Here is a 12,461-nt window from a genome sequence, read left to right as displayed (position 1 = left end):
ACTGTACTTCATCGCTCATTCTTGAACATTAAACCTTGCATATTCGTCGCATTAAGTCTTGAGGATGAATGTATAAATGGAATTGCTAGGCCAAAGGGTATATCTAATTTGGTCTTAAAACGTTGTCAGATTGTTCTCCTGCAAGGTGAGTACCAGTTTGCACTCACAATAGTGTTATATAAGAGTGCCTGGCTCCCTGTATCTTTAACATCATTGGTACTAATATTGTTTTTTAATCTTTTACAATTTAATTGTTATACAACATCCTTAGTAATAATAATAGTCAACATTTATTGAGTTCTACTAAGTGCCATGTCCTGTGCAAAGTGCTTTACAGGGATTATTTCATTTACTTCCTCACAATAGCTAGATGAGTGGATACTCAGAGTATTCCCATTTTATAATTGAGGAGACTGAGGCTTAGAAAGAAATAACCTTTTCAGATTTGCATAGCTGTTAAGGGGAGGAGCTGGGATCTATACCCATCCTGTTCTTACTTCAAAGCCCATGTTCTTAGCTTACGGAATTATTTGTAACCCAGTGAAAAGGGACCCTGAGGACTCAGCAAGTTAAGGGTTTCCCAGAGTATTCTTTGGAGCCCTAATCCCAGGATCTTGAGCTTTAGATGTTTTCATTATAAAATAATTTTGGAAAATCTGCCTAGTATATACCACTATTAGTGGTATCCTATCAAAGGATGTGAAAAGTCATTAATAAGATAATCTTATTTAACTTTATTTGACACAGAAATCTTCCAACATATTTGATATTTGATCATAGAACTTTTTTTTTGTTGTTTTTGAAACATACCCTGTTAAACCTTAGCTCAGAACACAATTTAGGAAATCAGGAATTCAGTCTGATCTTGTCATTTCAGGAAATGACCACACTGGCTGTTAAGCACAGCCAGGACCAGACCAAGGTCTCCTATTAACTCTAGGCCATTTCTTACTAGCATACCATACTGGCTTAAAATTCAATTAAGTCAATATTTTAGTTATTTGTTACCATGTAACAAATCAATCCAAAACTTAGTAGGTTAAAACAGTAAACATTTATTATCTCATGATTCCTGAGGGTTAGGAAATCAGGAGCAGTTTAGCCAAGTAGTTCTTACTTAGGGTCTCATGAGGTTGCAGTCAAGCTGTTGTCCCAGGTTGCAGTTATCTGAAGGCTTCACTGATGCAGGACCATCTTCTTCCAAGATGGCTCAGTCACTTTAATGTTGGTAGGATGCCTCTGTTCTTCACTCTGCATTTGTGTCCTTACAGCATGGCAGCTGGCTCCCCCAGAATGAGTGATCCAAGAGAGAGCAAAGAGGAAACCTTAGTACCTTTTATGACTAGTCTCTGAAGTTACATACTGGCTTTTCCACTTTTTTTTTGTCTGTTAGAATCAAATCACTAAGTCCAGCCCACATTTAAGGAGAGGCTCCACCTCTTAGAGGGAAGAGTATTAAAGAATATGTGGCATTGTTTTTAAAACCACCTCAGTTTTTTTATGTTACTTAAACATTTTTTAAAAATCTCATAATGAAATATGTTGATTTTTTCCTTCTTGTTAAAATATTATGTAAGTTTTGTAAAAAAAATAGAGCAATACTAAAGTGAATAAAGTTAAAAGTAAAGTTACCCCTGTCACCTACCTCCATATACCTTCCCCATTCCTGATTTATGCATTTGTTTTGGATTTTAACGCCATGTATGCTGTTTAATTTAAAAGGGTTATTTAAATGTTAGTTTAAAGGTAGTTGGTAACTCAAACCCCTTATTAGATAACAAATATTTTAAAAAGAAGATAAGTTGTCTGTTTCCATTTCAGTAAAAGGTCTTTCTAAATTAACCTAAGTAATTTTAAACCCTGAAAAAAGCTTGCTCTTCATTTGAGATTTAAAATATTAGCCTAATTTTCAGCATTGCTCTTGCTTTGATGGGGAAACCAACCTTCATTTCTTTCCTTCCTTGAAGGAAAAAAACAATAAAGGCTTTTTTTCCTGATTCTCTTACCCAGTTTTTTAGATAAATCCAATTGCATTTTTGAAGTTGGGAAGAATTTTAGGAACCCTGTTGCAGCATTTGCCCTGGGAACCACTGACTGTATTTTTAGATGTCCACTGGTCTTGAGTTATTGCCCTTCGTCCAGCCTCTTTCATTGCAGTGTACGTAATTTGGCCTTAAGGCCTTGGCCCTGGAGCAAGCAGCTGCATCAAATTGTCTGCTCTGTCTTGACAGCACATGTTCTTCATTTACTGAATTGGGATGTATCTGTACCACTCAGGAGTCTGCTGAAGTGGTTCTTGCAGCCTTGTATCTCTGTTTCTTTCTTTCCTTCCTTCCTCCCTCCCTCCCTCCCTCTCTCCCCTCTCCTCCCTTTCCTTTCCCCTTCTCCTCCTCTTCTCCCTCTATAAATTGGTATTTTTAATTAGATTTTTACTAATCCTTTTTCTTCTTGTTTAGATTGATGAGCAAATTGAAAGCATGTTTAATTCAAAGAAGAGAGTGAAGGATATGGCTGCTCCTGGAACATCTAGTGTTCCTGCTCCAACTGCAGGAAATGCTGAGAAGTTAGAAATTGCAAAGAGATTGGCTCTTAGAATCAATGCTCAGAAGAATTTGGGGATTGAGTCTCAGGTATTAAGTAATTTGTTCCAAGTCTTAGTACTTTTTGTAAGTTCTTTGATTTAAATGCTTTTCAGGAATTATGGCAGCACAAGTGAACAAGAAGTTATTTTAGACACTGAGGTAGTAAGCATTTAACATTATCCTCAATACAGAATTCTTTAATTATTATGTTTGGGTGATTTCTCTAGTGTGGTTAACTGCGGTCTTAATGCCTAGTCTGGAAGGCCTAACTGTTAAGCATGTTAACCATGGATAATTTTATAAAGTAGTATTCTGATTGATCTTAACAAAATCCTAAAGAAATAACTCTCTTTTCTTTCTTTTCTGTTTATATTAGGTGGGTTATTGGGCACACAAACAATACCTTGGAAGTATGAATATCCAGTTACATAACTGAAACTAACATGGGTTTAGACAGTGGGAAAATGTGTTAAATATTTCACTTGCCTTGTTTCTCTTGGGAGTTTTTTGGTTAACTTAATTTTTTTTTGAAGTATAGTTGATTTATAGTGTTGTGATAGTTTTTGCTGTACAGCAAAGTGATTCAGTTGTACATATATATATATATATTCTTACTCTTTTCCATTATGGTTTATTACAGGATATTGAATATAGTTCCCTCTGCTATACAATAGGACCTTCTTTACCCATTCTCTATGTAATAGTTTGCATCTGCTAATCCCAAACTCCCAATCCATCCTTCCCCCAGCCCCCTCCCCCTTGGCAACCACAAACAAGTCTGTTCTCTATGTCTGAGTCTGTTTCTGTTTTGTAGATAGGTTCATTTGTGTCATATTTTAGATTCCACATATAAGTAATATCATATGGTATTTGTCTTTCTCTTCCTGACTTACTTTGCTTAGTATGATAATCTCTAGGTTCATCATGTTGCTGCAAATGGCATTATTTCATTCTTTTTTATGGCTGAGTAGTATTCCATTGTGTGTATGTATATATGTACGTGTGTGTGTGTGTGTGTGTGTGTGTGTGTGTGTGTGTTTGTATACACATACCACATCTTCTTTATCCATTCATGGACATTTAGGTTGTTTCCATGTCTTGGCTATTGTAAATAGCACTGCTATGAACATAAGGGTGCATGTATCTTTTTGAATTATAGTTTTGTCCAGATATATGCCCAGGAGTGGGATTGCTGGATCATATGGCAACTCTACTTTTAGTTTTTTGATGAACCTCCATACTGTTCTCCATAGTTGCTGCACGAGTTTACATTCCCACCAACGGTGTAGGAGGGTTCTCTTTTCTTCACACCCTCTCCAGCATTTTGGTTAACTTAATTTTTAACTAAGGTTAAATTTTCATAGCATTCCTAAAGAACAATTTGTTAATTTTGACAGTATTTTTAAGATTTTGAGAGTTTGGGGACCTGCAGGGCCCTGTGTCCAGTAGCCTGTATAGGTTCAGGTCTCTAGTGTCCAAGTGGGATGACCAAGCTAGAGGCCAGTGGGCTGACCCAGTGAGGCAGCCACAATCAAGGCTCAGAGGCTTGGGTCTCTGCATCTGTTTTATTTAGCCAGTGAGTTACTATAAAGTGTTTACTGTACTCAAGCCTGTGCCTCTTCTGACAACAGGGACACAGCACCTCACCTAATATTCTCTTAGATTATTGCTACTAATAACTCTTTATTTTGAAAGCAAATGGCTCTAACTTTTTGCTGTTGTTAGAAGAGCTTGTGGTGTGAGTCGTGTATTACCCACAGAAGAATTATCTCTGCATTAGGCACATAGTAAAATTAAGTTCAAATTTAAAAAAATGTGTTGAGTAAAGTCATTTACTGTAATTTATAGAATGTTGGATTGGTCCATGGGGGAAGGAAGAGCTCGGTGGTGGTAGTGGGCAAAGATTCTGATTCAGAGGAAAACTCCTAGTAGCCACATAGTATGTAAATGATTTTAGAAATATACTGTATTTGATATCAAGAGTTACCTAATTATGTATGATTCAGTAGAATTTTTAATGTAGAATTGAATATTATTGTTTTCTCATCAAGTAAGGGAGATATATTAAACTGTCTGTTATAAATATATGCTGTTAAATTGCACTTACGGGTAGCACTTTACATTAGAAAGATGCTTTTAGTTAGTGGCTTTCCAGAGAATACTTTGTGGTGGAATCTTTGGTCTTGTCTCTGCCCTCATTTGAGATTTGACTGTAGGTCTTCTTTAACTGCAGGATGTGATGCAGCAGGCCACCAATGCAATTCTTAGAGGTGGCACCATCCTGGCTCCCACTGTCTCTGCAAAAACCATTGCAGAGCAACTTGCTGAAAAGATCAATGCCAAGCTTAATTATGTGCCTTTGGAGAAACAAGAAGAGGAGAGACAGGATGGTGGACAGAATGAATCTTTTAAGAGATATGAAGAAGAATTAGAGATCAATGACTTCCCACAGGCAAGTAACAGATTTAAACTTTTTTTTTTTAATTGTAGAGTAGAAACTCCTTTTTTAGGAGCGAAAATGCCTTGTTTAAAACCCATGAACATTTAAATGGCTGCTTTACTTTTTATCTAGATGGGGAGACAACACTAGAAATTCCATATTTATGATTATGTTCTAGTTACATTAGAATCTAAATGAATTTATGATGCAGGTATTAATTATAATCTTAATATTGACCATAATATGATTTAGTTAACCTATTCTTTGTCAGTACATCAGGTTTCTTTATTCTGTTGTAAAGTGATTTTTTCCCCCCACTCTTTTTTATTTTATTTTTTTAACATCTTTATTGGAGTATAATTGTCCCCCCACTCTTTATTTCATAGACTGCTAGGTGGAAAGTTACCTCTAAGGAAGCTCTGCAGAGAATCAGTGAATATTCTGAAGCTGCAATTACAATCAGAGGAACATACTTCCCACCTGGCAAAGAACCCAAGGAAGGAGAGCGGAAAATTTACTTGGCAATTGAAAGTATGTACTGTTCGTTCTGTTTCAATCTTGAGTTAGATCACAGTTGATATAGATGTAATAGACACAGAAAGAATATGAGGTCAGTTCTAGAGAGGACTGAAAATGAGGAACACCTATAAGAAAAAAAATAGTTTCATCTATCATTGTGGTGTTTATTTAGAAGTTTAGTACATATATAGAGGTAAATGATCTGTGTTTGGGACTCTTTCAGTTTTGACAATTTGGTCAAATTGAAAATCACTCTATAAGAAAACATGTATTTTCAGGACTGGTCTGTTTATTCTTCCAGTAAGTAGAACGTTCAGGCCAAAGTTTAGGTTAGAAAGTAAATCAACTATATATAATAGTCCACTTAATGCTTGTTTATCCAAGCAAATATTGCCTGTGATTTTATGCCTAAAAGTTCATACATACCTTTTTAAAAAATAGGATAGGACAATTAATACCATAACTCACAGGGTATATTTATTTCTTTATTTTTGGCTGAGTTGGGTCTTCATTGCTGTGCGCGGGCTTTCTCTAGTTGTGGCCAACGGGGGCTCCTCTTTGTTGCGGTGTGCAGGCTTCTCATTGCGGTGGCGTCTCTGATTGTGGAGCATGGGCTCTAGGCGGATGGGCTTCAGTAGTTGCAGCACGCGGGTTGTAGAGCACAGGCTCAGTAGTTATGGCGCACAGGCTTAGTTGCTCCGCAACATGTGGAATCTTCCCGGACCAGGGCTCGAACCCATGTCCCCTGCGTTGGCAGGCAGATTCTTAACCACTGCGCCACCAAGGAAGTCCCTTAAAGGGTATAAGTAATGTGTTATCTAAGAGTGATCACGTGTGTTTTTTAACCTTATTTTATACATTCATGAATGAATTCAAAAGACAGTTTCCAGTTTGATTTTTTTCCTACTTCATTATGTACTGCATGGTAGATAACTTGTCTCCCTTCATTTATATTTAATTTGAACATTTTTATAATAGATTTTTAAGCATAGACCAGCCACAGATCCATTTCATCTTCTTAATGAACTAAGTATTTTTTGAACACTGGTGTTGTAGCTGTGAAGAGGTTTTACTCCATGTGTCATGTAAATCCAGAGTCTGCATATCTACTGCTTAAATGGCTTAGCTGGCTGCAAAGGAGCTCTCCCACACCTTGTATAATCTTAAACAGCAGTCTAGTCCTTTGAGTTATACACATCACTTCTAACAAGGAAGCCTTACTTGATCTCATTTCACCACTCTGTAGCTCTTTACTTGCTTTTTCTTCACAGTACTCATTACATAGAAATTATAGTATATTTTTACTTGTTTTTGTCTCCCCTACTAGAGCTCTGTGAATGCAGTGACTTTATCATCTGCTGTATTCCCAGTGTCTGACACATGGCAGGCACTTGATAAATTTTCTGAATAATACATCTGATCATGCTCTAGAGCCACTTCTCTTCTGCACACAAAATATTATTTGACAGGCATATCCATGTGATCTCTCTAAAGCCGCATCATCCAATAAAAACTCTGATGGCTGTGGAGCACTTGAAATACGGCCAGTGTGACCAAGAAATTTTAAATTTAATTTAATTTTTATTAACTTAAATCTAAATAGCCACATAGCTGATGGCTACTGAATTGGCTAGCTCAGCTCTAAAGTTTGTTGCTGGAAAGATCAATGGAAGTATAAACTGAAAGTATATTGTAGATAAGGTTTATCACTAGTTAGTATTTTCTTGTTATACTTTGGCATTCCTTTGGTTTTTGTGAGGACTTTATAACTGTGTGTAAGTTCCTTACTGAAATAAATATAAACTAAAAATGATTTAAATATATATGAGGACTTTTTTTTTTTTTTTTTTTTTTTGCGGTATGCGGGCCTCTCACTGTTGTGGCCTCTCCCGTTGCGGAGCACAGGCTCCGGACGCGCAGGCTCAGCGGCCATGGCTCATGGGCCCAGCCGCTCCGCGGCATGTGGGATCTTCCCGGACCAGGGCACAAACCCGTGTCCCCTGCATTGACAGGTGGACTCTCAACCACTGCGCCACCAGGGAAGCCCAAGGACTTATTTTTAGGGTTTGATTCTTTCCTGGCCAAAACAAAGAATTTCACAGATGTGAAAATAAATTAGTACTGTGCCTATTTACTTTACTTTTAACTGGTGACCTCAAATTGTTTTTGTGTGACTTCTTAACATAAAGACTACAAGAAGAGAAATGCACGTGCAGTGTGCATCCCATTTACCCTAAGTAGAAGTTGTTTCCTGGTCAAAATGCTTGATAGGATCAGAGTAAGTTAAAAAACAGAAAAGTTTTGTTACCAGAATTGAGCTGGGGTTTTGTTTTTTTCTCCTTTAATAAGAGTTTGCCCGGTTGATATAAGGTTTTTATTAGTTTCTGAGTTCTGATAAAATTGATTTTAATAGTTTTTGCAAGTTTATTCACTGCTTTTGTGGAGGGACAGGCTTTTGAAGTTCCCTCCTGTGCCATTTTCACTGATGTCACTCTCACTTTCGGACTTCTTAAAATGAAGAATTGCGGCAAAGGTAAAACTCAGATATAGCCTTTATGTTTTCCATATTATTGAAATTCTACCTTTACAGTACAGTAAGATTCATACATATGTTAAATGGTATGCAAAGAATGTGGGTCCAGAGCTAGGCAAGTTGTATTTTTTTGTTTGTGATTGTGACTTTGAGAAACTGGATCATATCTATTTCAAGTCAGGTTTTTAAATGGCACCCTTTTATGTATCCTGAAAGACTTTCACTCTGCCAATGACTCAGTGTGTTTCTGAATCATGTGACACTGTTCCTTATTGTGAGGCAAAATGTGGGTTGCTGGCACCTCAGCGTTCAAGGAGAGAAAATTACACTGAAATCTTTCTGCACTTGGAACTGGACAGCTCTCTCTTCCTGCTGTGTTCATTAGGCCATACAGGGTGTCATTCAGTAGAATCTGATGATAAAACCTTTTGTAAACATGGAGTCATCCTTGTATATTCAGCTTGAATGTCATAGGTGTCATTTAAGCAAAACCAGTATTGTATTTTTTTTTTGCAATAACATAACTGTAGTTTATTCTGAATATCTCTAAGATTTCAAAACCAGTATTTTAAATGACTGCCTTTTAAAGAGGTAAATCAGAGATGATTGTTTGCTTTGAAAAAGGATCCCATATATAATTTATTAATTTAAAGGTAATTATACTTATTTAGTGTAGTATAATTAATGTATGCCAGGTTTAATTTGTATATAACTTTATCAGAACATATCTCCTGTACTACCAAGTGAAATGAAATGAGAAGCCCACAGCTTCTGCTGACTTTTCCATCCACCTAAAATGGTTCTGGGTGCTTCTTTCCACTGTCAACTTGTACTTAGGAAGTAACATCTAATTTTTATAATCTAAGCAAGGTTTCTCTCCCCCAGTAAAAAGATAACCTTGTCAGGAATGAATCTTGAGAATTCTGGCAACATAAATATGCTAAATAAGAGCTGGAGATTGGTAATTAAAATGACCTAAAGCTTTGAGAATTTTCATAGATGATTAGATTTAAAGGATCTTTTAGTTTTTGAAACTCCAACCAAATCAACTGAACACTAATAGGATGAAAACAGGTGTTGGAAGGAGCCTAGTGTCATCTGTTTCTAGTTCTGTAATTGGAGGGACCCCACTGCCTGGCTCCTTAGAGGCTCTGTGTGGCTCAGCAGCTCCCGGCAGTGGGAAGGAGAACAGGAAGGACGTACGTGCCTAGCCAGCCTGTATAATTTATAGCCTGTTTTGTGACCCTCTGTTTTTACTAGTGGAGAATCCCTTAAAAGCAGCCAGAGTTGTTTTGGGACCAATGAAAGGAAATGCCACTTTTTCATGACAGCTTATAAACATATGTAACCTATTACCTAAAGAAGCTGTGTCAGTCAAAAATTTAAACTGGTCCAAATGGTCAGGCTCTAACTAACGCAGGAAAATTGCTCTTCACTTGGAGCTGGGTGGGAGTATCATTTTCCTTCTTTTTAAAACAGCAGAGAATGTCAACAGGCTACACATCAACTCATGCCAAGTAGCATATTTTCCTCCTGAATTTCATTTTTTAAATAATTTTCATTCTGGCTTGGCTCTTGATTATACCCTTGGCTCCACGTTCATCTACCTTTCTTCCCTTCCAGCACCCACAGCTTTAAAATGTTTGTGGTCAGTGGCTGGTCGAGGTGTAGGGCTTAGATATGTTGCTCTGACTTCACAGCCATACTCATGGCCCTTTCCTTCCTGTTGTTAAACTGTTTCTTTTTCTTCCTCCTCCTTCTCCTCCTCTTCTTTCTCCACTTCCTCCTCCTTCCCTCCCCCCTCCCATTTCTTTTCTTCCTCTTCTCCCTCCCACTCCTCCCTTCCTCCTTTCCTCTCCTCTCCTCTCTATGGGTTTGAAAAAGCATATCTAATAAGGGGGTAAATTTTCCCATTTCTTGTGAATTGTTTTCCTTATTTGATTTTCTTATATAAAATGATAAGAACAGGACTTCCCCGGTGGTTCAGTGGTTAAGACTTCGAGCTTCTACTGCAGGGGACATGGCTTCGATCTCTGGTCGGGGAAGTTTCACGTGCCATGTGGGGCAACCAAAAAAAAAAAAAAATTTTTTTTTTAAATGATAAAAACATAGTTCTCTACAACCCCAGTTCTTCTTTTATTCTTTGACATTTCACTCCTAGTCCTTAATCTCTAGTCTGCTTCTTTGGTCCAGCTCTATTCCTTTTATAGGTGTGCACCATGTTACCTCTCTAGACGTACCTACTTCCTGGCATTGTCCCCTGGCTTCAAATCCCTCCACACTTAGCCTTAATGGCTCTCTAATCTCCGTCTCTCCTCTACTTCTGCTCCTTGTTTCCATTGGCCTTACTGAAATTTCCAACTTGGTGTCCCCTGAGCACCTCAGCCACAACGATCTCAGAATCAAATTTCATCCACTATCACTGCTAATAGTAGCACCTGTTCTTCCTCTTGGATTCAGTATCTCCTTTATTACCTGTTATTTTCTTTACTTGCTGCTCAACTCTTAGCATCTTCGTTCCTCTTCTTCACTGTTCACATCTAGTCAGAAAAAACATCTTGTCCATTCTACCTTAAAAATGTGCTTTCAGGGGCTTCCCTGGTGGTCCAGTGGTTAAGACTCCACACTTCCGCTGCTGGGGGCAGGGGTTCAGTTCCTTCTCAGGGAACTAAGATTCCGCATGCCGCACACGTGGCCAAAAAAAAAAAAATGTGCTTTCATGATGGTATGAACATAATCCTGTGAGAGCCCTGAGGGAAAAAACACTTAACCCCACCTGGAAAAGTTAGGAAAGATTCTTGGAAGAAGTGATATTTAAAAGTTGCTCTGGGGACTTCCCTGGTGGCGCAGTGGTTAAGAATCTGCCTGCCAGTGCAGGGGACATGGGTTTGAGACCTGGTCTGGGATGATCCCACATGCTGTGGAGCAACTAAGCCCGTGTGCCACAACTACCGAGCCTGCGCTCTAGAGCCCGCGAGCCACAACTCCTGAGCCCGTGTGCCACAACTACTGAAGCCCGCGCACCTAGAGCCTGTGCTCTGCAACAAGAGAAGCCACCACAATGAGAAGCCTGCACACTGCAACGAAGAGTAAGTAGCCCCCGCTTGCCACAACTAGAGAAAGTCTGTGCACAGCAATGAAGACCCAATGCAGTGAAAAATAAATAAATAAAATTTTATTAAAATAATAGGGCTTCCTTGGTGGCGCAGTGGTTGGGAGTCCGCCTGCTGATGCGGGCGGCGCGGGTTCGTGCCCCGGTCCGGGAAGATCCCACATGCCGCGGAGCGGCTGGGCCCATGAGCCATGGCTGCTGAGCCTGCGCGTCTGGAGCCTGTGCTCCGCAACGGGAGAGGCCACAGCAGTGAGAGGCCCGCGTACCGCCAAAAAAAAAAAAAAAGATGCATCATTAAACATATTTTGGAAAAAATAATTAATAATAATTAAAGTTGCTCTGGTAGACTACTTACTACCTACTCATCTTGCTGTAATATCTTTACAAGTTTGTTTTTCTAGTAGCCCAAAAGATCATAAAGAGATGAATGAGTACTTTGTATAATGAATCTCTTATAGTATAGCATACTTGGTGGGTGCTTAATGTTTCTTGAATTTATAACTATACAAATGTCTTCAGCCTACCTCATCTACTTGGCTATCTTGCTGTGTTCTTTCACACACTTTTTAAATTTTTCAACCATGCTGTACTTCTCTTACTTTTCAGTAGTTAAGCATGACTTTCTTAATCTGTACCATTACACACATGATTCCCTTTGTAAAATACTTTTCATGTCATCTCTCCTCCTCCAACTTGGCTAGTCCTCCATTCATCTTTAAGACTTTGCTCAGGTGACACTTTTCCAAAACATTTGCTGACTTTAAAGAGCATAATAAACATCCAATAAATATTTGCTAAATAAATGAACCTAGGAAGTTATATTTTCCTTTTACTTTTTCTTCTTCTCTTCTGGACAAATTGCGAATTATCTTTACTTTGCATACCAACATACCAAGAACTTGTAACACTAGTACCTCACTATCCTTAACACTCTTAACACTAACGTCACTGGCTACATTTGAAACTCTAAAAGTAATCATAATAATAAGCAGCCATGATACAATGTAGATGATGTTCCACCAGGTATTGAAAGACTATCTTGGCAAGTAGTACTATGTTGCTGAAAGTCACGTACTGATCTCTATGCAGTGGATAAACATCCAGCATAAATCTAATAATGCAAATAATGTTCTCCACTCACTCACCAGGTGCCAATGAACTGGCTGTGCAGAAAGCAAAGGCAGAAATCACCAGGCTTATAAAAGAAGAACTGATCCGGCTGGTGAGTGAAAACCTCAAGGACTTATTTATTTGTTTTAGTAAATGTTTTATTGA

General features: G+C 38.3%; 1 protein-coding gene across 3 annotated transcripts in view; it reads left to right on the top strand.

Annotated features, from left to right (window-relative positions):
* Positions 1-12,461, top strand: part of DDX46 (DEAD-box helicase 46) — a 61,003-nt gene that overhangs the window by 46,821 nt on the left and 1,721 nt on the right. For 2 of the 3 annotated variants that reach the window (XM_027097214.1, XM_027097204.1), the window contains 4 exons: positions 2,457-2,633; positions 4,816-5,034; positions 5,409-5,553; positions 12,335-12,408. In XM_027097214.1, the coding sequence (XP_026953015.1) occupies positions 2,457-2,633; positions 4,816-5,034; positions 5,409-5,553; positions 12,335-12,408 (615 nt within the window). The remainder of the gene's footprint in view (positions 1-2,456; positions 2,634-4,815; positions 5,035-5,408; positions 5,554-12,334; positions 12,409-12,461) is intronic. The other variant, XM_027097209.1, reaches the window with a different exon arrangement.

This window comes from Aethalodelphis obliquidens, unplaced genomic scaffold (genome assembly GCF_003676395.1).
Source record: "Aethalodelphis obliquidens isolate GAN/ISIS:26980383/991018 unplaced genomic scaffold, ASM367639v1 scaffold4, whole genome shotgun sequence".
Taxonomy (NCBI): domain Eukaryota; kingdom Metazoa; phylum Chordata; class Mammalia; order Artiodactyla; family Delphinidae; genus Aethalodelphis; species Aethalodelphis obliquidens.
This window is presented reverse-complemented; position numbering and strand designations above follow the sequence as displayed.